This window comes from Vicugna pacos, chromosome 19, assembly GCF_048564905.1.
Source record: "Vicugna pacos chromosome 19, VicPac4, whole genome shotgun sequence".
NCBI lineage: Eukaryota > Metazoa > Chordata > Mammalia > Artiodactyla > Camelidae > Vicugna > Vicugna pacos.
The window spans coordinates 29,074,245-29,095,733 of record NC_133005.1 but is presented as its reverse complement, the minus strand read 5'-3'; the positions used below and the strand labels follow the sequence as shown (position 1 = coordinate 29,095,733).

The 21,489-nt window shown below is 41.0% G+C and overlaps 1 protein-coding gene across 2 annotated transcripts in view; it reads right to left on the bottom strand.

Annotated features, from left to right (window-relative positions):
* The window catches only part of DHX35 (DEAH-box helicase 35), a 62,625-nt gene extending 44,381 nt beyond the window's left edge, over positions 1-18,244 (bottom strand). For both annotated transcript variants that reach the window (XM_006202541.4, XM_072944213.1), the window contains exons 1-4: positions 18,130-18,244; positions 11,191-11,324; positions 7,208-7,300; positions 816-893 (exon numbers count right to left, since the gene is read on the bottom strand). In XM_006202541.4, coding sequence (XP_006202603.1) covers positions 816-893; positions 7,208-7,300; positions 11,191-11,324; positions 18,130-18,169 — 345 coding nt within the window. In that variant the 5' untranslated portion in view covers positions 18,170-18,244. The remainder of the gene's footprint in view (positions 1-815; positions 894-7,207; positions 7,301-11,190; positions 11,325-18,129) is intronic.
* Positions 18,245-21,489: the final 3,245 nt, after the last annotated feature.

Genomic DNA, 21,489 nt, shown 5'->3' with positions numbered 1-21,489 from the left:
TCATATCAACAACGACCACAGTCAGACATTCTCAGGTATGCAAAATTTAGCCAATCAAGAAATAAAGTGAAATGAGCAATTCAAGGTTGGCAAAACCATGGAAAATAATTAGTGATTGTTAAATTAGAAATAAACACGTGTGCAAGTTACAATTACAGAAAAGAACCTATCTTTATAAATCTTAACATTAAAATTCCAGTACTGCATTTATCACAAATGGAGGGAAGAAAGGGGGAAAGCATAAGTATGCGACTCTTCTTTTGTAATAGGCAACTACCTATTACAAAGCTTCAAAGACAAATAACAGCTTAAAGCTTTTTTAGTACTTTTCTTAACTTTCAAACTGTAATAAATTCTCCTGTGATGAACAAATTTTTATCCAAAGTTCAGTAACTACTCCTATTTCACTGAAGTTTCCTCTTTTGTTAAATTCAACAAAAAGCAAATATATGGCTACGAACACACTTTTAGAAAATTATTTCTATCCATCCAGCCATTCATCTTTATGTGAACATAAAAGAGAAGCTGTAATGTTCACAAATGTTCACATTGCTTCTGCTAGATGGTGAGATATGGGGGTTTTTTAAATTACTTTTTTTGTTTTGACTTCTTCTGTACTTTATTACTACATAAAAATTTACTATGTACAGGTATCAATTTTACAAATAATCAGATCATAGTTCTTTTTTAAACTGAAGAATTAAATTCTTAAGAAGCAACGTCATATTCATTTGGAGCTTTTAGAAAACAAGAAAAAAATAAGTCACTGAAATAGAAGACGCAGACGGAGCCTTTACAACAAAAGAGAAACTCACGGTCACAGCAGCCACTCTTCGAGGCTGGGTCACTCCCACCACTCTTCCTTCGGCTGTCCAGCCAGCTTCTGCAAGGTACTACAAATAAAAGCACGTCTGAGTACATAGCTGATACCACTTCTCCAGAATCAGTCTCTCCCAAGATGACCCTGGACTGTGTTACAATCACTGAGAAAGGAAATAGCAGGTGGCTCTTGTCCCAGCAGACATTTTAAAAATTATTTTGCAGATGAGGGATGTGAAATTTGGAAATGTTACGTAATTTGCTTAAGTTCACAGCAGAGGTGATAATCAGATGAACCAAAGCACAAATTCAACATTCTGACTCCCCGGTCTTAAATTTCCCCATACTACAGCTGCCCCAAGGAAGGAAAAACCACCCTTGGGTCACTCAGAACAGTGCTAAATCTGTAGAACAAAGAATTTTAAAGTACACACAGAGACAGTTCCATATAAATATCAACCATATAAACCATTTTAGTCAGATTAAATAATCAGATTTTATACACCTGTATATATGCCATTAGATCATATTACTATATCTAAAATTTGACTATATGTATTTATCTGATTTATTTACGTATTTATTTGCCATATGTATTTATGTATTTATTTGATTATATGCATTTTTTAAATCCAAAATGGATAACAGTGGTTATCAGAGTTACATATTTTTGTAATGCCTAAATTCTTTTACAACAAATATATTATTACTTCTATAATAGAAAAAGATTTAAAATGCTATTATATGTATCTGATCATTTGTCCAAAAGAAATAAAGGAAGAGCAAACTGGAAACTAAAGAGAATGGTTGCCCATGAAGGATGGGGAGGAAAGGAGTGGAAAAGGCGAGAAATGGAACCAGGGCAGCAGGGATGCAGAGGGAGGTGCAATTCCCTGACCTCCGACTCACAGAAACACAGCCACGTTTCACACACTCTTCAAGTACCCAAACAAATAAACAAAACCAACCAGGATGTGGAGGGAAACCAAAAGGAGATGCAAACACTAACAATGACCCTTTCTGTATCACAAATGAATAACATGATCACACTGAAGGGGATGGAGAAAAGAACGAACGTAAGTAACTGGAAAACAGTATCTTGACTGGATGCTGTAAGGCCCAAAACAAAAAGAACTCTACCTAAATGCTATACTCCAGTTAGTAAATGTTAGGGGCATGGGTTAGCAAATCTGAAGCTCTTTTAGTTGAGGAGCTAGAATTTAACAATAAATAAATACATTGTACATAATGAGAATGGAGTTTCTCATTGCTGAAGAGTTACAAACAAGGAAAGACTAAATTAAGCCCTATGGTGTTGGACTGGAATCAACCAAGCATCAGTATAAATTCATGATTTTTAATATATTTACAGATTGATACAGACATATAAGTGTTTTTATATGTGCAGGTTAGTATTCATATACAATACATATATATATCTATATTTCCTATGTCTGCCCACTGAGACTCATAGCAATGACACCTTAATAGCAATGCACACACTAACGCCCAAATCTTCACTTTTAAACACCCTTCTCCAATAAAAGGAACCACGGCTCCTTGGAGAAGTGGTTGATCCCAAGGCCAGTGCAGGAAAAATATAAGACAAGCCTGAGACATTTTGTGTTACTAGAAAGTAAGGAAGTGTTCAAAAAAAAGGATGGAGGCTTTTAGAAAGAACACAGGAAGGAGCTCCTAATGACCAAAGCTGGACCATTTTGAGCAACAAAGTAAATGACAGTATTGAATTTTAACTGATACAACAAAATAAATATCCATGAATCCATTCTGATATACAGAAGTAATTGAATGAATAAATAAATGAGGGAGAAAGGATAGTTCTTCCTCACAGAAGATTCCATTTAATAACTGTAGAAAGAAAAAGGAATAGAGAAAATCATCATTCGGCAAACACCTGAGTAGCTGCTGCAGACAAGATCCACCGAGGGAGGCTAAAATTAGTTGGCGACAGTTTGAAAAAGAACAGAATATTTGCAATCTAAAAATATCTCCTCCAAGAGATTTGTCACCCACAAAGGCAAAGACAGTTACCTTCATAGGTGAAACCTGGCACCTTAACAAAGTGATCAATTCAACCTCATCAGTGACAAGACTTCAACACCTCAACCCCCTTGATACGACACACCAAGAAGGACGCATCATTTCTGTGGGATTCTTACCAAAGATGCATAAGCTCATTCTAATCATAAGAAAACATCATACAAACCCAATGTGAGGTACTCTGTATAAAGTAAACGCCCAGGACTCTTCAAAAATGTAAAGGTCATAAAAGACGAAGGAAAGACTGAGGAACTCTCACAGACCAGGGGAGACTAGGGAGAAGTAACAACTAAATGCAATGCAGGACCCTGGATCTTGGACCTGAGAGAGAACATTGGTGGGAGAACTGATGAGCTTCACGTAAGGGCCAGAGTCCAGTTCCTAGTATTGCACCAGCGTTCATGTCCTGCTCTTCATTATTGCAATAGGAGAAGTGGTGTAAGGGGTATAAGGGAATTTTGTACTATTTCTGCAACTTTCCTGTTAGTCTTAAATTAGCTAGAAATAATTATCTTAAAAATGACTGTAAGGAACAAAATGTTTTAGATAATGTAGGTTTTCTTGTTGCAAAAAACTGTGAAGTTTCTCTTTCTTGCCTTACATACACAAAATACTTACATACACAAAATACTTACATACACAAAATACATACACAAAATACTACCAACCACCCCAATCAACACAAATACAGAAACAGAACTACAGGAATAATAGCTAAGACTCACCAAGTACATCACTAAGTGCCAGAAACTGTTTTGCATGCACAACCCTGTTTAATTCTCACAACAAATCTAATGCAGAACAGCATCGTCAACAATTTAGAGATGAGGAAACAAAGAGGTCATCTGACTTGTCCAAGGACACAGATAAAAATCTAAGAGCTGGGATTCAAGCTCAGCAAACCAAAGCCACATAACTGGGACACAGTTCTACCAACCAAAATAGAAATCACACACACTAGTAGTAAATCTCTTAGTTGTAGTGTTATGGGAAAGAAAAATAATTTCCACAATAAGAGACTTGTCCATGAAGGCAGACTCTCAATACACTGGAGATTCAGACTTCTGCCTGCTCATGATTGCTGACAGGTGGAAATTTAAAGATGCTGCAAGAGCAGGTATAGTGTTGACATCAAGAGGCAGAGGATGTCACAAAGGGAAATTGCTGAATTCCATCTCAGTTCTCCCCATTCTTTTCAAGGGTCACCACATCTGGTCTTCTTGTCAAAGACTGGGATTAGGAAGAACTTCACCAAAAACAGTACTAATAAAAATCGTAGTACAGAGCCTGTTTTCGTGGTCCATTGTTCTGACAGAGTGCTAGGGAAAAATATCATCTAGGTTCCACATATAGTTGTGAAATTCCAAGGCTGCTGTCGGATGCGACGGCACGCTGTACTTTTCCAAGGAAAGATATTATATAAATCTAGCAAAACACTTTGTTAACAAAAACCTGCTTCATATTCTTGCCATGACCTTCAGTTCCTCAGCTTTTCCAGTTTCCCTAGGCCGTAACTCACGTTCAGCTCCACAAGAAGTTGGAAACTGTGACTGATCTCAGAGAAGTGGAATTGAATAGTAGGGGGAAAGATGAATAATCCTTCTACAGGAGAGGGAGCAGATATTTGAACCAATAATATAATCCATCACAATCATCCAGTCATTTTCACCAGTAAAGTTTAGGAAATACACTTTTTACCATTTATTCCCTGTGCTTTTTGCATTTTGTACCATGAACGTATTTCCTATTCAGAAACACAATGCTTATCAAAAAAAATCATAGTTCCTTAAAAATAATTAAATTCAAATACATACACCCTTTGACCCAGCAACTCCATAACTATATTTATTCTATAAGTATATCCATATGTGTGCAAAGTGAGATGCTTGCAAATTGACTCACTGCATCATTGTGATAACACAAAACTGGAAACAACCTAAATGTCTATCAACTGGGAACTGGTAAAATCAATCATGTGGAATCTGTGCAACAAAAAAAAAAGAATGATGGGCATGAAGTGGGAAAAAAAAACCCCAAACAAGGTACATAAAGCATGCACAGAGATTTACAGATACCACTTGTATTTTAAAGGGAAAGGAATGTATGTGTATGTGTATGTGTGTGTGTGTGTGTGTGTGTACACATTTCTCTGTAAAACCAATTAAAATCTCTGAGAAACTAATAACAGCAACTGTATCTGCATTAAAGAATTAAGTATCAGAAGACAGGGCAGAAGGGAAATCTTTCTCTTTTTATCTCCTTTTGTGTCTTTTGAATTTTAAACCATATGAATCTGCTAAATTTCCCCTGCAAAATTAAAAATATTAAAAGAAAGCTTAAAATTAAAGCCAAAAATACTGCCTGTGTTTGCTGTCACACTGCCCAGGCCGCCCTATCCCCTTCGGAAAATCCTTTCCCTGGAACTCAGCCCCTCAGCAGGTCTTCTCTGCTCCCTGGCAGCTATGCCTCGCTGGGGGAAATGATCAGACCGTTGTGCTGTATCATATTACTGATCCAAATATCTGCTACGCATCCCTGTGGGAGGGCAATATGCCCCGCCGCCTTGTTGCTATCAGGCCCGGCCATGTAATTTGCTTTGACCAACGACTGTGAGAAGTGTCACTTTCAGCCAGAAGTTTTAAGAGACAGCTCATGACTCCGTCATCTACTACAAGACCCACAAGCCCCAGGCAGGAGCTGCGGCGTCAGCCTAGGTCCCAGTGATCACGTGGAGCAGACCTTACCTTCGGTCATCAACCCAAGAAGACCACAGAGTATGAGGAATAAAAAAACCTTTTGTGTTTTTAAGCCACGGAGATTTTCAGGTTCTTTGTTATCATAACAGTTTATCCTAAGCTGACTAAATAACCATACAGACTAATTCCAAAACAAACTAAAATCATCTCATCTCACATGGCCTTTGACCTCTGCTCTATATAACCCCACCTCACTTCTCTCTACAGTGTCCTCATCTGTAAAATGAAGAGAACTAGAGTCTGCCTCACAAAATCGCTGACTGATATGCGTCAAGTGATCACTTTATGTGCACTTACTATAATTATTACTTAGTTACTTGGTTTGTTATTGTTGTTGTTATTATCATTACTCAGTAATGCAACAGGACCCTTCTCCTGTGTCTCTCTGCAAGAAGTAACTTGCCAGGGTCTTGATACCACCTGCACATATGTTCTCCCTCCAGGTCACCATGTCCTCTGCTGTCCTTTCTCCACCAAGTCATTCCCTTGTGTCTACCTTACCCTCGCTGCACATCAGATCACCTGAGGAAATTTTATGAAATGCCTCTGTCTGGGCCCCATCCTAAACTCACTATTGTGTTGGGCAAAAGCAGCTTTTTTTCTTTATAAGAGTTCAAAAACAGACAGAACTAATCTACAGTGTTAGAAGCCAAAAGAAGAGTTACCCTTGTATTTTGTGGGGGCAGGAAGAAAGGGCTGGAGACCAGAAGGGGAAACAGGGGACTTCCAGGGTTCTGGTGATGTTCTGTTCTGTTTCTTGATCTGGGTGCTGGTAACACAGGTGTATTCACTTGTGAAGGTTTATCAAGCTGAACAATTACGATGTTAAGTACTTTCTAGTATGTATTTTCTGATACTTCAATAAGAATCTATACTAACAAAGGAAAGAAAAATCCACAAGGACTCTTATCCCTGACCGCTGAAGTATTATTCTTTATCCTCCAAGTCGAGGCTCTCAAGACACTCTGACTTCACCCTGTCTTTCCACTCTTGATCCTATCTGTCCACTCTGTCGAGCCCCAAACACTTCTCCACCCCAACATCTCTGACCACAATATTCACTAGATGAGAACATCTTCCCAGCCAGCTCCCACTGATTGTTCAATGTCATTTCTTTCACAAGGCTTTTCCTGATCCTTCTTTCCACTTCTATTCACACCAGGTATGATTTTGCCTTGTAAGAGAGGGTTCTTCCATAGCACTGTGTAATTCTATAAGTCAATTTTTATTTACAACTCAAGTAGTATTCACCTTATTCCTCCTCTTCAACCACAATTATTTGAGGACAAAAACCTATGCGTTACACCTCTTCAAATGAGCCCCCATTCTTCCTTTCAGAGTATGGCTAGTCTGTTATTATTCTAGAATCATAATAGACTGAAGATGACTGTATTCACTACTAATGAAAGAAATTATACACCCCAAAAGTTTAATCAAAAACATCCAGTTGGGTGGAATATTTCCTCTCTGAGAGATTTTAGAAATGCAAAAAATAACCAAGAAGAGTTTTCAAGTTACAAAATCTGTCCAATCAAATCTAAGTACAAAGACACGTTTAAATATATACTCACTTGTGGAATCTGAGTGCTTTTCCCACATCCTGTTTCTCCAACAATCACCACTGTTTGATAGTTTTCTATTAAGTATAGTATATGATTCCTAAGCTGAAAAAAATAGAACCATACATTGTAAATAGCCATACATTTTCTCAAAAGACCTAAACAAAGATATTCAAACATTATGAAATGAGCTGTCAGCCAAAGGAAAGCAAATTCTAAAAAGAACCATCAAAATATATTTCCGATATATATCAAAATATGTCTCAGGTACTGCTGGTGTCAGTACACGGTGATACAACTGCAGCTCAGGGTTGTAACTTACCCAAACATATAAAGCACATACCCTTTGATTCGAGCTTTCCACTGATGAGAAACTACTACAGACATCCTAACACATGGGAATAAAGACGTACATATAGGCATACTCATGGCAATATCGTTCATAAGAACAAAAATTCAAACAGCCTAGATGTTCATCAACAGGGGAGTGGTTCAACAGTTATGAAACACTCCAATGATGGAATACTGCACGGCTGTTAAAAGAATAAATGGCCACTTGTACTGAAATGGAATGGTCAATGAGGTCTGCTATGGTAAGAAAGCAAGGTACTGGATAGCGTGAATGATACACTACTGTTTGTGTTTTTAAAGAAAGGGTAAATACATACATGCTTCTTTATGTATAAGCTCATTTGGGAAAAACAAAACAAGAAACTGGGAACTGTACTGTCTCCAGGGAGTGGAAGAAAGTGGCTGGGAAGCCACGGTGTGAAGGAGATCCTCTGAATTTTGTACAATATGCATGTATTACCCAATTTAAATTTTTTTCACTTACTAACTTGTGAAAACAAACAAAAAGAATATGCTTTCACCTCTACCTCTAAAGCCAAGTTCACGATAAAGCACCCACAGGTTACATCTCTATTTCAATTGGGCCTTCCTTTACCCATTCAATATGAGCAGAATCGCTGGTCTGGCCACTGAAAAGTCACAGATAATTCCAACGTCCTGTGTACTTAGCTTCAGAATGTATTTCTGGACCCACATTTGACTACAGACACCCCTGATGATCAAGAAAGTCATGAAGGTATTCCACAAATTCCTGGTTTGGAATGAAGCAAAACCCCACCAAATTCCCCAACTCTGATCACTGCTCAGCTCATCCGATCCCACACCAACAATGGGTCCGGAGAAGACCGGGGGAGCCAGGGTGCTGACTTACTGACAAAAGAACGTATTGGCTGTTTGTGGTTTTGAATTTGGCATTATTTGGAAGCGAAATATGTAGTTCTCAACTTTTAGTGTAAAAAAATCTCTTGGGATATCTGTTAAAAATGAAGATTTCTAGCTCTACCCTCAGGGTTTCTGATTCAGCAGGGCTAGGGTGGGGCCAGGAATCTGCACTTCAACAGGCACCCAAAGGACATTCTGCTGCAGGTGATCTAATGACTAGATGTTTTCTTGTTGACTGCTTGGACCCTGTGCTTTGTTTTGCGTAGGATAAGGGGAAACGTTTGGGTTCTCTGCAGATATTTCGTAAAATGATAGATCCATCCACTGGGTGGATGGATGGACAGGTGAGTGGGTGGTCAAGGAAAACTTGAAAGACGATTTGAATATGGATAGAAAGAGACACACAGGGCATCCCAGGAAAGGGAAATAGCGTAAGTCAAGGAAAGAAGATGAAAATAAGCAAACCATACGGACTTTATTCAAGGGTCCTATAAAAAACCCACAGAAGGCTCACAGGTTTGGTTTGGAAATAAATAACAAGAGGTGTAGTCAGGGCTTCACTGCGAAAGACTTAAATGTAGAGCTAGAGTCTGGACTTTACCTGAAGGCAGTATATGCTGTGTTCTGAGAAAACGGGGCAGCTCTGATTGATTTAAACATGAAGAAACTGAAGGCATTAATTCATCCTTCATCTGCAAAATGTGAAGCACTGCAGATGGAGACTCCAACGTGTGACATTCAAGAGATGACAAAAAGATGTGCAGTTTGAAGCCTGGGAGAATGACGGTACCCTGGACAGGCGCAGGCAGGGAAATCAAGGAGGGCTGGTGCAGAGGACCAGACTGAGCCTCAAAGAGGTTGAGTTTAACGGAATAAGAGGACAGCTTTGTACAGGAGTGGCCAGGGCCCAAGAACACCAGCCTGTGGGAGGGAGCCAAAGGGAAGCCCACCTTGAAATGCACTGAGGAAAAGCAGGTGAGCCTTACATTTACTGCTGCTTTGGTTTCAACTCCTTTTTTTAAATGGAGGTACTGGGGATTGAATCCAGGACCTCATGCACACTAAGCATGCGCTCTCCCACTGAGCTATAACCACCTGCTTCAGCTTCTATTTGAAAGCTATTTAGTTTCAGTGGGGAAGAGGGTGGTGAATGGGTAACTTTTTATCCTTTTTTATCTTTAACATCTTGAGATCATAACTACGTTTAAACTCTGCTATGATTTTTATCAATAACATATACCTCTTCTTAACATTTTATTTTCATCAATATGTTAACTTCTTGCTGACTTTTCTTTTTCATCTGTTTATATTATATTTTTTAAGTACAGTTGGAGGATGAAGAACAGTCACGAAAACTAAATACTCAATAAACAATAATTATCCTTGTACTTGAACATTTACTACATGCCTTGCTAAATGCTCTCTGTGGATTATCTCATCTGGTCCTCATAACCACCCTATGAGGTAGGATCATTAGTCCCATATTATAGATAAGGAAACAGAAGCTCAGACAGTGAAGTAACGTCACACAGCACATAAATGACGAAGCCTGGGGTTGAACTTTGAAGTCTAGCTCCAGATTCCAGATACTTCATCACAGCTCAAACTGTGTCCTTCAATGCTGAACCTATAATCTTATCTCCTGAGGCTCAAACTGGTGTACATTTACACATAACGGATGAGGTTAATCACCTGCAGAAGAAATCCAGAGACTGTCGGTACATGAGTGATGGAAACCTTGGGGGCCACGTACATCTCTAGTCAAGGTGATTGGGCTAAATGAAGAAGGTGGCTGTTTCATATTTATTTGGAGAAAGAACACAGTAATAGAAGAGGAGTTATTAGCATAGTCTAGACAAAGAAACTCCCTACGTATAAGAACCTGACAGCTTTCACCCAACACTGTCCAGGGGAAAGAGAGAGAGAGATGTGGGTGCTGGTGGCCACACCTACTCAGGTCATTCTAGAGGCATCATATGAGGCAGGGAGAGTTCATCACCCCTCATCAGGGGCTACAATAAATAAATATCTTTCAACTAGACCTAAGTCACCTTTGGCTCTGGGCCTACTTCCTGATTACAGTCTGGCTTCCCATGTGGACTTGGTAACAGGGAGAGAGTATATCCATGGACTCTGTCCACCTGTCCCTGAGAACGACAGCTTACTGCAAATGAGCAGATTCTGAATTCCAGTTTACACTTGGGTCTCTTGTGAGATGAGTATATGCATCCATTTCAGGAGACTAATAAAATCAAGCGTCTGGATGTGCACAAGGTATGTAATAACCACACCAAAATCCCGACACTATCCCAGTGGGAGTTAACCTCTTCAACAGAAACAACCTCGGATTTCTAATTAAACTTGTGAAAAGAAGTATGCCTTTAAAAAGAAAGCAAAAATTGGCCATATGCTGGTAATTTGTTGAAGACGGATACATAAAAATGCACAGTGCCGTTTTCTCTACTTTTTCTGTATGTTTGAACTTGTCCATAATTGAAAGCAGAGAGGGGAAAAGGATGCCATTCCAGTTTTTCCAATCTGTAAGATTAGCCGGAAAAAAAGATCTTATGGACTTTCCAGATTTATGAGGTTAACTAATACACATATTTTGTGGAGTTGATTCCTTCAGATAAGGGTATCCCTGAGCTCACTGTGTTCTAAAGAAGTATTAAGAGTAAGAGGACATTGTTCGCTCCAGTGTCAAGGATAAAGCTACTGCAGGCTGCTCTGGGCCGACGGCTGGACGTGCTTATTCAGTGTACCTTGAACACTGGCAGCTTCTGCCTCTGCTGCTCTATAGAGAGCGCAGCGTAAGGATTGTAAACAACAGTGGTTGCAGAGTTTTCAGCTAGACTCTGTCTCTCTTCAGAGATGCTGACGCCTGGTCCCTCTGTACCTGTAACAGAAATGGGGTTTTTTTTCAGATTCTCTGAAACAATGAGCAGAAAAGTGTGCAAAAGTTACAAAGACAAAGATACACAACAGCAGCAATGAATTTTATCTCCAACTAAGAGGTATTAAACTGTAGGCTCAGGAAGGCATCTAGAAAAGTACCCATGAGAACACAGATAAGCCTCATTGCAGCCCCCAAGAACAAAGGCGATGCGGGTCCCCTTGGGCTCCAAACTGGCCACACACAACCGTACATGACAGAGGACAATGTTTTGAGTTTGGATTCCATGTCAGGATTATAACCAAACTCTGTATAAAAGTGACAAAAACCCAGTGGGAATTAGCTGAGGCAAACGATGAATCCTGCTACCACAGGACGGCAGCACGGCTCAGGGACCACAGGCGCCGGGACTCGCAGGCTGCCTGGCTGTTCTCTGTCTGCACCTCTCGACAGGCTCCTTGCAGTCCCTTGGGCTGGCTTCTCTACCAGAGCCGGGATCAAGGCTGCGGCCAGTGCCAGAGCTCAGGCTCACAGTTCCTCCACCAATCATTCATTCACCACCACCCCCACCCCACCCCCCCGCAAGGATGGAAGCACGAGAGAGAGCAGTGAGCACTACAGAGGCAGGCCCCACCCTCGGAAAGCAGACTTGCTTCTTTTACTCTCCCTCCCAGAAGAACGTAACTTAGTGCACGAAGTGGTAATGGAGAAAATTACAGAGCTGGGAGAGGGACCAGGGGTCCCAGGTGTCTGTGGTCTGCCCGGGGAGTGGAGAAGGCTCTTTCTCTCCCAGCTTAGATCCAAAGCCCAGCCTGATCCAATCTACCACAGCCCTGGGGGTAGTACCGCAAGTGGCAGCCCCTACTGGAATCACAAAACTGGAGTGGTTGGGTGGGAAGTGCCGGTCCAAGAAACCACTGAGCTAAGCAGAGTAAACACCAGGTACCCATGATGGCTTCTTGGTAAGAACAACAACAAACCGGGGCTCCAGTTGGTGAAGAAAGGGGAAGCCATATCCCACCATGAAAAGCTGTTAAAAGTACCATGGATTTTTAGCATGAAAAGGGAAATGCCTTAGGCTCAATTTTTATGATCGGCCTCCACAACCTTTCACGACAAATTGTTTGTGGAGCCCAGGACAGAAGGCAGAGTAGTAAGTAAATGATACAGTGTTCAAAATACAACTCAACATAGGAAAGATATCTCCACAAGTTAGAGCTGTTCAGCACTGGGGTATGCTGCCTTTGTGAATCAACAAAAACCCTCTCTACAAGTTGAGCCTTCTGTTAGGGGAGCTGCAGGGAGAATCCCCCAAACTATCATTTCCCAAGTTTTCTCTACCCAGAATCTGTGATGCTGAAATCTGTCACAGTATAGCAGCTTTGTGATAAGAGTATTTAGCCCAATGATTTATGTTTACATTTTGGAGGGTCCCAGATCCCTTCAACAATCTAATAAAGGCTATGAACTCCACCTCTTGAAAAGTATATCAGAATGTAATTTATCAGAACACAAAATGCTGGAGGTCCACAGGCCCCCTAGAGTGACATGCAGAATCACTCCCATAGACCTCTGATCCCTTTGCCATTTGTTTCTAGGAACATAGTTGTGTTCCAGAGGTCCAAGATTGCCAAAAATCAGGTAAGTGGGGCACTGCTGTAATGTTTTTGCCAAAATGTTGACCTTCCTTTCAACAAGATAAAAGATAGAACAGGACCTGGAACAAAGCCTGAGCTCAAAGAGGCAGGTTTCCTTTCCTTTCTCTCCTTATCAGCGCTACATCTTATTAACTCCTTGTAATCTTCACTCGAGAAAACTTCAGGAAAGAATACCCTATCCTCATCAGCTCTGTTTTTGTCCCTCCTTTTCAAAATGTTTTAAACCTTTACAGCACGTCTAGAGTATTTTTACACTGCTCCTGCAAAGTCTCTTACTTCCTCCCACACCAAGGTTCAATCCACGCAGGTGTCTTCCTGACTACCCCACCCTCCTTGCCCCTAACCCACAGCCAAGTACACTTCAGTATAATTGAGTTATGAGATCTTTTACAAGAACAGCTGCTGCCGATCAATGAGGAGCATGTCTCCTCCTTACAAAAGACTCCATTCAGCCATACCACGGCTGCTTCCTCACTACACGTACATCCCACGGCCCAACCTGGCTGCCAATGGTTTGTTTTTCCCTTGGGAACATTCTCAATGTTTAAGAGAGTAACAAATTTGTAAATCCTGCAAACCACAAAGACCTTCATTTCTCCATCTATAAAGCAAGGCTGATAATAGCACCCTCAACCCCACCCCATTCCAGCATTCCCTCTAACCCAGTTTTTCAGTTTGAGGGAAGTGACCCATTAATGGGCTGTGACATTCATGTAGTGGGTCACGACCAGCACTTTTTAATAATGACCTAGAACTAGAATAGAAAGTATCAGAGTGCATCCCAAAAAGCAACACTGTTTTTGTACACTTTTCAGTTGTGTCTGTGTGCGTGCACACATGCTGGATTACAACACAGTATATTCTGTATACCCATGCTGGATCACAATACAGTTCTTCCTGTATATCAGGTCAAAAACTCTTCTAAGCTGTTGCTATAAAGTGTTTGCCAGGCACATGGTCAAATATTTATTTATCATTAAATATTTGTTGAATGAATGAAAGAAGATGGCCAGGCCTTTCTGATCTACTTGAACTGGTAAATTAAATCAAACTTTTTTCTACAAAAATCTCAGGCAGCTCATACAAAGAGATCACAAACTAGTTACTTGAGGTCCCCAAACATGCCATCGTTAGAATTTTTGAAATAGTTCATTTAAAACATAAAAATTTCCCATTCTGGACATTAGGCTTAGAGGAAAAAAAAAATCTGAGCCCATATGACAACCATGAGGTGGAACCAAGTACAGCTTCCTGCTTTAGACAGCATATGGACGCTCGGGTGTAACCTCCACTGTACACATCTCTGTCTTGCACACTCTAGTTTGTGCACACACAGTTCCCACCGCTCCATATTACTTCCACCCAGCAGCTTCACTTATTCAGATTGCCTGAAAGGCCCCTACAGCTATCTGAGCTTGTAACTCCCAGCATATAGGGTATGTTCATCTAGTCTTACATCCACCCTCAATCAGTTTCCTGACCTTCACCACGTATTTCCCACATCCTGTTTTCAAACCTAAAGGAAACTTTAGTTTCCTCATCTGTAAAATGAGATCACTACCTCCGTCACACAGATATAGTGACTGCTTAGTAAGATGATGTAAGGAAAAGTGACTCACAAAGTCAGGGCTCAGGAAGTGTGCACTAAATCCATTCCCATCTCAGTTGGTGATAACACAGTTTACCTAGACCAGTGGTTCCCAAACTTTGATGCATGCTCAAATCACCAGGGGATCTTCAAAAAAATACTGATGCCTGGTTCCTAGCCCTCCACGTTTCTGAGTCATTGCCATGGGGTATGACTAAACAGCAGGAGTTTTAAAAGCTTCCCAAGTGATTCAACTACACAGCAAAATTTGAGAACCACTCTGGGTCAGATAGTCACCAAACCCAGAAACCTCAGTTATTACTGACTCTACCTGCCCACACATTTGCCTCTAAAATGTCTCTCCCCTCTGCTCACATGTCAGAATTGAGGCTTTCAATATCCCTTCTCTTAAAGGTGTCCCTGACTCTACTTTCTTCCCCCAAACTTTCTGCACACCACTGCCAGAGTTATCTTCCAAAAATACCTGATCGTGTCATCCCCTGCTTAAACAGTGAAATTCAAATACTTTATTTTCTTGTTTGTTTGGTTTGGGGGGGGTTAATGTTTTTTATTGATTTATAATCATTTTACAATGTTGTGTCAAATTCCAGTGTAGAGCACAATTTTTCAGTTACACATGAACATATATATATTCATTGTCACATTTTTTCTCTGTGAGCTACCATAAGATCTTGTATATATTTTCCTGTGCTATACAGTAGACTCTTGTTTATCTATTCTACATTTTGAAATCCCAGTCTATCCCTTCCCACCCTCCGGCCCCTTGGCAACCACAAGTTTGTATTCTTATGTCTATGAGTCTGTTTCTGTTTTGATTTATGGTTTGTTTTTTTTTTTTAGATTCCACATATGAGCGATCTCATATGGTATTTTTCTTTCTCTTTCTGGCTTATTTCACTTAGAATGACATTCTCCAGGAGCTTCCATGTTGCTGCAAATGGCGTTATGTTGCTGGTTTTTATGGCTGAATAGTATTCCGTTGTATAAATATACCACATCTTCTTTATCCAGTCATCTGTTGATAGACACTTAGGCTGTTTCCATGTCTTGGCTATTGTAAATAGTGCTGCTATGAACACTGGGGTGCAGGTAACATTTTGAATTTTTTGACAGCAGCACCCAAAAAAATTCAAATACTTTAACTTGCATTGAGACTTCTTACAATGAGGCATCTACCTATCTTTCTAGCTTCATCTCCTGCCATGCCCCCAAATATAGCCTACCACTTAACACCACATACTCCTCAATTATTTGGGTGCGTTGGACATTGCTGAGACACCGTCCCAATCTGCCTGTTCAAGCTACTCCCTTTGCCGAGAGCGCCATTCTCCTACCACTCCATGGAACAAAGCCTGATTTGTGCTTCAGTAGTCACTTCAAAAACATCACTATCTTAAAAAAAGAATGAAATAATGCTGTTTGCAGCAACATGGATGGACCTAGAGATTATCATACTAAGTCAGACAGAGAAATACAAATATCATATATCATTTATATGCAGAATCTAAATGACACAGATGAATTTATTTACAAAACAGAAACAGACTCATTGACCTAGAAAACAAACTTAGTTACCAAAAGAGAAAGGCGGGGAGGGATAAATTAGGAGTTTGGGATTTGCAGATACTAACTACTATATATAAAATAGATAAACAACAGGTCCCACTGTACAGCCCAAGGAACAATATTCAATATCCTACAACAACCTGTAATGAAAAAGAATCTGAAAAAGAAAATGTATATGTATAACTGAATCACTATGCTGTGAACCAGAAACCAACACACTGTAAATCAACTATACTTCAACAAAAAAAGTAAAAATCACTATCTTTATCAAGTATTTCTTATCCACATATTCAACCTTTCCCTCTCTTCTATACTTCCATGTAATTATAATAGTTAATATGAATCTAGTGCTAAGAGCTTGACATGTATTCTCATTTAATCCTCAAAACAATCCCTTGGGTAGGTGTTACGCCCAATTTACCAATGGGATAACTGATTTTCCTAAATCACCAAGTTAGTAAATACAGTCAGTAACGTCTCTACAGTCTGACCCTTGTGGAGCTCATCTTCTTTACCACCACCTTTTTCTGCCTCATCTTAAAATCTCTTCAAAAAGATACCCAACCTCTTATTATAATTGGGAAAAAGAGTATAAATCTTAAGCGCAGAGCAGAGCCCTGGTCATCCACATCTGTCTCCTGATCACAAGGTTAGGTGTTCAATAAGTATAGCTTCAATGAATGAACTAAATAATGGAATAGCACTCTTAGAATAAGCCCATGTTCTTTACCCAAGAGTATCCTGGTCTGATTTTCAACAATTCATTCAGGCCTTTATTGTACTTAACACTTTGACCTGTTATCAAAGGCTTCAGGAAATAAAATACAGGGTATCTCATTACCTAATGGGATCTTAGTTTTGGCTGCAAATAAAACTCAAGATGAATAATTGGCTGATGACTTGAAATGCTGAATCATAAAATTGTTGTTAAATAACAAATCACAGATTTTGAAAAAGAATTAACACATCCCTCGCTTGGGTTTGCCTTCAGCATCACTTATATTCTTAGTCAGAATTTCAGGGAACCACTCTAAAATTCCCTCCAAAAGCTTCCCTAACATTACCTTCTGTCTTATTTCATTTTTGCTGCAATATACTTTGCACATCCAGACGTGCAAAGGTGCAAGTGGTGCAAAAAAACAAGTTGGTAACTGTTAAGAAACTTTCGTTTTTCACGAGAAACTGATGGAAGGGGAGGAAAGGCCAGGCATGTAAACATTCAATAAAATCCTGACTAATGAGTAAATCCAAACAAAACAAGCAAAGCAATTTGTGGCTGAGATAGGTGCTGGCCTGCAAGCGGGGAAGTGGGTGGCAGCCAACATGAAGGAGAGTGTTCACTTTCTGGCAGACACTTGGGGTGGACAAGAATTACCCTAAAACAGAGTAAGATATTATCCCTTTTAATAAGCACTTACTCTAGGTCAAACAACGCACCGTGCCCGTCGTTTCAGCCCCAGGACAGGTGTTACCATTTTGCCCATTTCACAGGTCAGGAGGCAGGCTAAGATTAAACGACTTGCCCAAAGGAACTCTGCTACTACATGGCAGAACCGAGAATTCAAAACCAGGCAGTCTGATTTCAAAACATGAACTCCGGAACCCGAAAGAGCACCACCTGTCCGGCCCCAGCGTAGCCCCAGGGCGGTAACAGGACACGCGTGGGCGCTTTAGCGTTTCCCCATCTCGCGGGTTGGGCAGGACAGGCATCAAGAATTAGGAAAAGAGGCCAGGGGAGGCTGAGAGACTGACACGAGGTCACACAGAGTTTCTGCCCAGGCGGGAAGCGGACCCCCGAATCCCTCGGGACCACTGTGAGTGCCTAAACTTCCGAACCCACCAGCACCGAGACGGCGGTGGCCAGACCGCAGAGGTCAGGCCTACGCGCAGGCCCGCAAGGCCCAGGACGCCAGCCGCGGGGCTAAGACCAAAGTCAGGCCGTCGTATGTGTCCAGCGTTCCGTCAAGGGCCTTACCGGGTCTCCAGAACTTGACCGGTCCCACGGGCGCAGCCATGCTGGGGTGAAAGGTCACGAGGAAAGCTCCACCCCCTCCGTCGCGCACGAGCCCCTGGAGGGGCGGTGGGCGTGGCCCGCGAGGAGCCTGGGCGCAGGAGGTTTCGCGGTGTTACAGCCACGCCCCCGTGGCCACCGCCCCCTCCGAGCCACGTGACCTGCGTTCCAGCCCCGCCCCCAGGCGTATGTGACCCGCCCGGCTCGCCCGGCCATATTGAAAAGAAGAGCGCGTTTCTTCTCCTCTTTAGGGTGGCGGTTCTGGTGCCAGCTGGCCTTCCTAGGAGCGTGGCGTGGCCCGCATGGCGCCCGCACACCTCCGGAAGGGCGAGCTTTGGGACGGGGCCGCTTGCACGAGGACTTGCCGCGGTCAGAGGCACGCGGTGGACAGGGGGCGTGCATGCCAAACTGCTGTTACAAGCTGTCACAGCTGTTTCTTTTAGTCACCTCTAGATTTTCAAATTGGAGGTTAATGAAAGTAACTTCCTCGTGGGTTTGCTGGCTCAGTAGGTATTTATTGGGCGCCTCCTACACCCAGGTACTGCAGTTTCAACCTCTTCACGGAGCTTCTATCCAAGCGGCGGCGGAGGGGCACGGGGATGATAGTAAATGAATAAATGCTCGATAAAAAGCAGTGTTTGTTATTATTAGTAAATAAGACAATGGAAACGGTATGGAAGTCTTCAGGGGCCTTGAGAGATGCTGAAAAGGCGGATGGGGAATGGGTTAAAACAAGAGACTTAGAAACGAGTAGATCTGTTAGACTAGGGCACTAGCCCAATGTTTTCTCCAGTTTGGCTAACTCATGATTCAAATACTTGTTAAAAATACAGATGCTAGACCCTAATCCAATCCCGAGTCAGAATCTCCAGGGGCATGACCTGGGAACCTGCATTTTAAGAAGCTCCACAGATGTTTCTTTCCAGCAGCTAGCTTGAGAAAGATTCTACTAATCCAAAGGAAAGCTGATGAGAGCTAATAAGCTCAAGTAGAAATGTTTAGTGGGTAGGCAACTAATTGGGAGGAAATGAGAGGCTTCAGAATCTATGCATTTTAGAGCTGGGAAGAAAATTCTGCATTCTTTGAGAGAAATGGCATAGTCCTGAAAAGATGAAGGGCTTTGGAGACAAGGAGACATGATTTGGAATCCCAGCTTTGCCATTTCCTAGCTCCTAGCTGTCATCTAATCTTAGTTGTAAAATGAGGTTTAAAAGTTTGGATTAAATGAAATAACATGTAAAGTAGGAACACAGTGTAAGACATAATAGGCATTCAGTCAACTTTAGCTCTCAATAATTCAAATAGAACAAATCAACCGTGAGAAAAAAATAAGAATTTACATACATACATTCATTTCCAAATATCCCCTTTGATTATTTTCATAATAGTGAAAATAGGGTTCCATACATGAGAATCTCTGTGTAGAATTCTCCATCCATCGTTTAAAATATCCTTCTAAGAGTCAGCTCTAAGAAGACACCTCTAAATTCCCTATCCAACTTAAGCATTCTCCCTCTGCAGACTCAGAACCTGTGTCCCCACTTTTGTGGTAACACTTACTTAGTTGAACTACCTAGTTAAGCTGCCTCCACTATTACACTGGGAGCATCCTGAGGACAAGGAGCATGTCATATTCATATTACAGTCCAATAACAAAGTGCCTATTGAGTAATGACATATGTGAACACCATGCTTTATACTTAGCTTTATTTCTTAAAACAAGGAAGGATCAATGTCATAATTTTTGTCTGATTTTCACTAAGGACCCATGTATACAAAACAGGGTTTATACATAAATACAAGGGAAAATGAAATCACTGCCACTTTTTATGATTTCTTTTTTTTATAAATTACTCTATCACTTACATGAAGAAGACTTCTTATTTACAAAGAGACAGTATAGTGGCTGTGCCCAAATCACTAGATCATAATCTTAAAGCTGGAGGAGACTTTAGTCAACATTTAGTCTAAATTCTTTGTTTCATAGAAGGAAAAACCTATGGTCCATGGAAGTTAAAAGGATTTGGTCAGAATCAATGAGCTAATTTAGTATCAGAACTGAAACTAGAATTTAAGCTTTCTGCTTCCCAAACCATTAGAGCTTAGCTCTCCTAGATGAGAATTAGTTCATCTGCCTCAGAAAGTTCTGAGTCCAACTGTCTCTGATGGGTCGTTTTCCTTTCAAAGACTTCTATTAGAGAAAATACCTAAGAAATTACTTAGATGTTGATGGTGTGGTTTTATTGCCGCAGACTAGGAATGGTCTCAATAGAGTATCTTATCTTTCCTAATTAACTATTTTAAGAAAGAATGGCCTAAAATAACTACTCTAAAAATTAAAACACTATTTCTTGAAATAGCATCCAGAAGTTATTTAGTTCACTGCCAACAATTCCATGAAAGTTTGATCATTTTGTTACATAGGCATACATTTCACAACTTCCAAATGGTAATAGATTCTCCACAAGATATTCCTCAAAATTTTCCATAGACACATTATAGAAGTTTGTCTTTGTTTATGGCGGTGGTTAACTGGTACTTTCTGCTTTGAAATATTTCCAGCCCAACCATCTTGGCCATGTTTAGGAGGCATAGGACTTAGGACTTTTATCTTTGTTCCAGTTAAGGCTTTTATGTAATAAGTAGTGGAAAACCCAATCCATTGTCTCTTAAGCAGAAATGGCTCATATAATCTAAAAAGTCCAAGAATAGTTCTGATTTGAGACACAGCTGCATTGGGACACATAGGACATAATCAGGGCTTGCTTCTGATCATAACATTCTGCATTCTACAGACCCAGCTGTCACATGCTACCTAGTGGCCATGTCAGCTCAGCCACCACATCCTCTAGGCATCAAGGCTCTTTCCAAAAAATTCCTGGCAAAAGTACCTGACTGGCTATATGTCCATCCCTGAATCACTCACTAGGGTCAGGGAATATTGGTGTACCGACTGGCTTAAACCTAGGTCACACACTCCATCCTAAGTCAGGTGTGGTCAGCGTCATCAGGACCACATGGACGGAGAACTGGGAACAGAATGGTTTCTCAGAAGGATTTCTGAGAGTGAGATTATCAGAGGTTGAATGAAGAAAAAATAATAGATCTCCATTATACCATGTATTCATGTGCTAGAACTTTCAGCTTCCTTAGAAAAATCCTGACTGCCCCTGGGTCTCCTCCATGAAGCCAGGTTCGAAAGCACTATGCCCCAGCCTGAAATGTGGTAGTTCTTTGCAGAATTGCCTTTCCTGAATTGTACTCCACTGGGATTTTCCACTGGGTCTAAGGTGCAGCCCTCTGCAACTTGTAACACATGTAAAC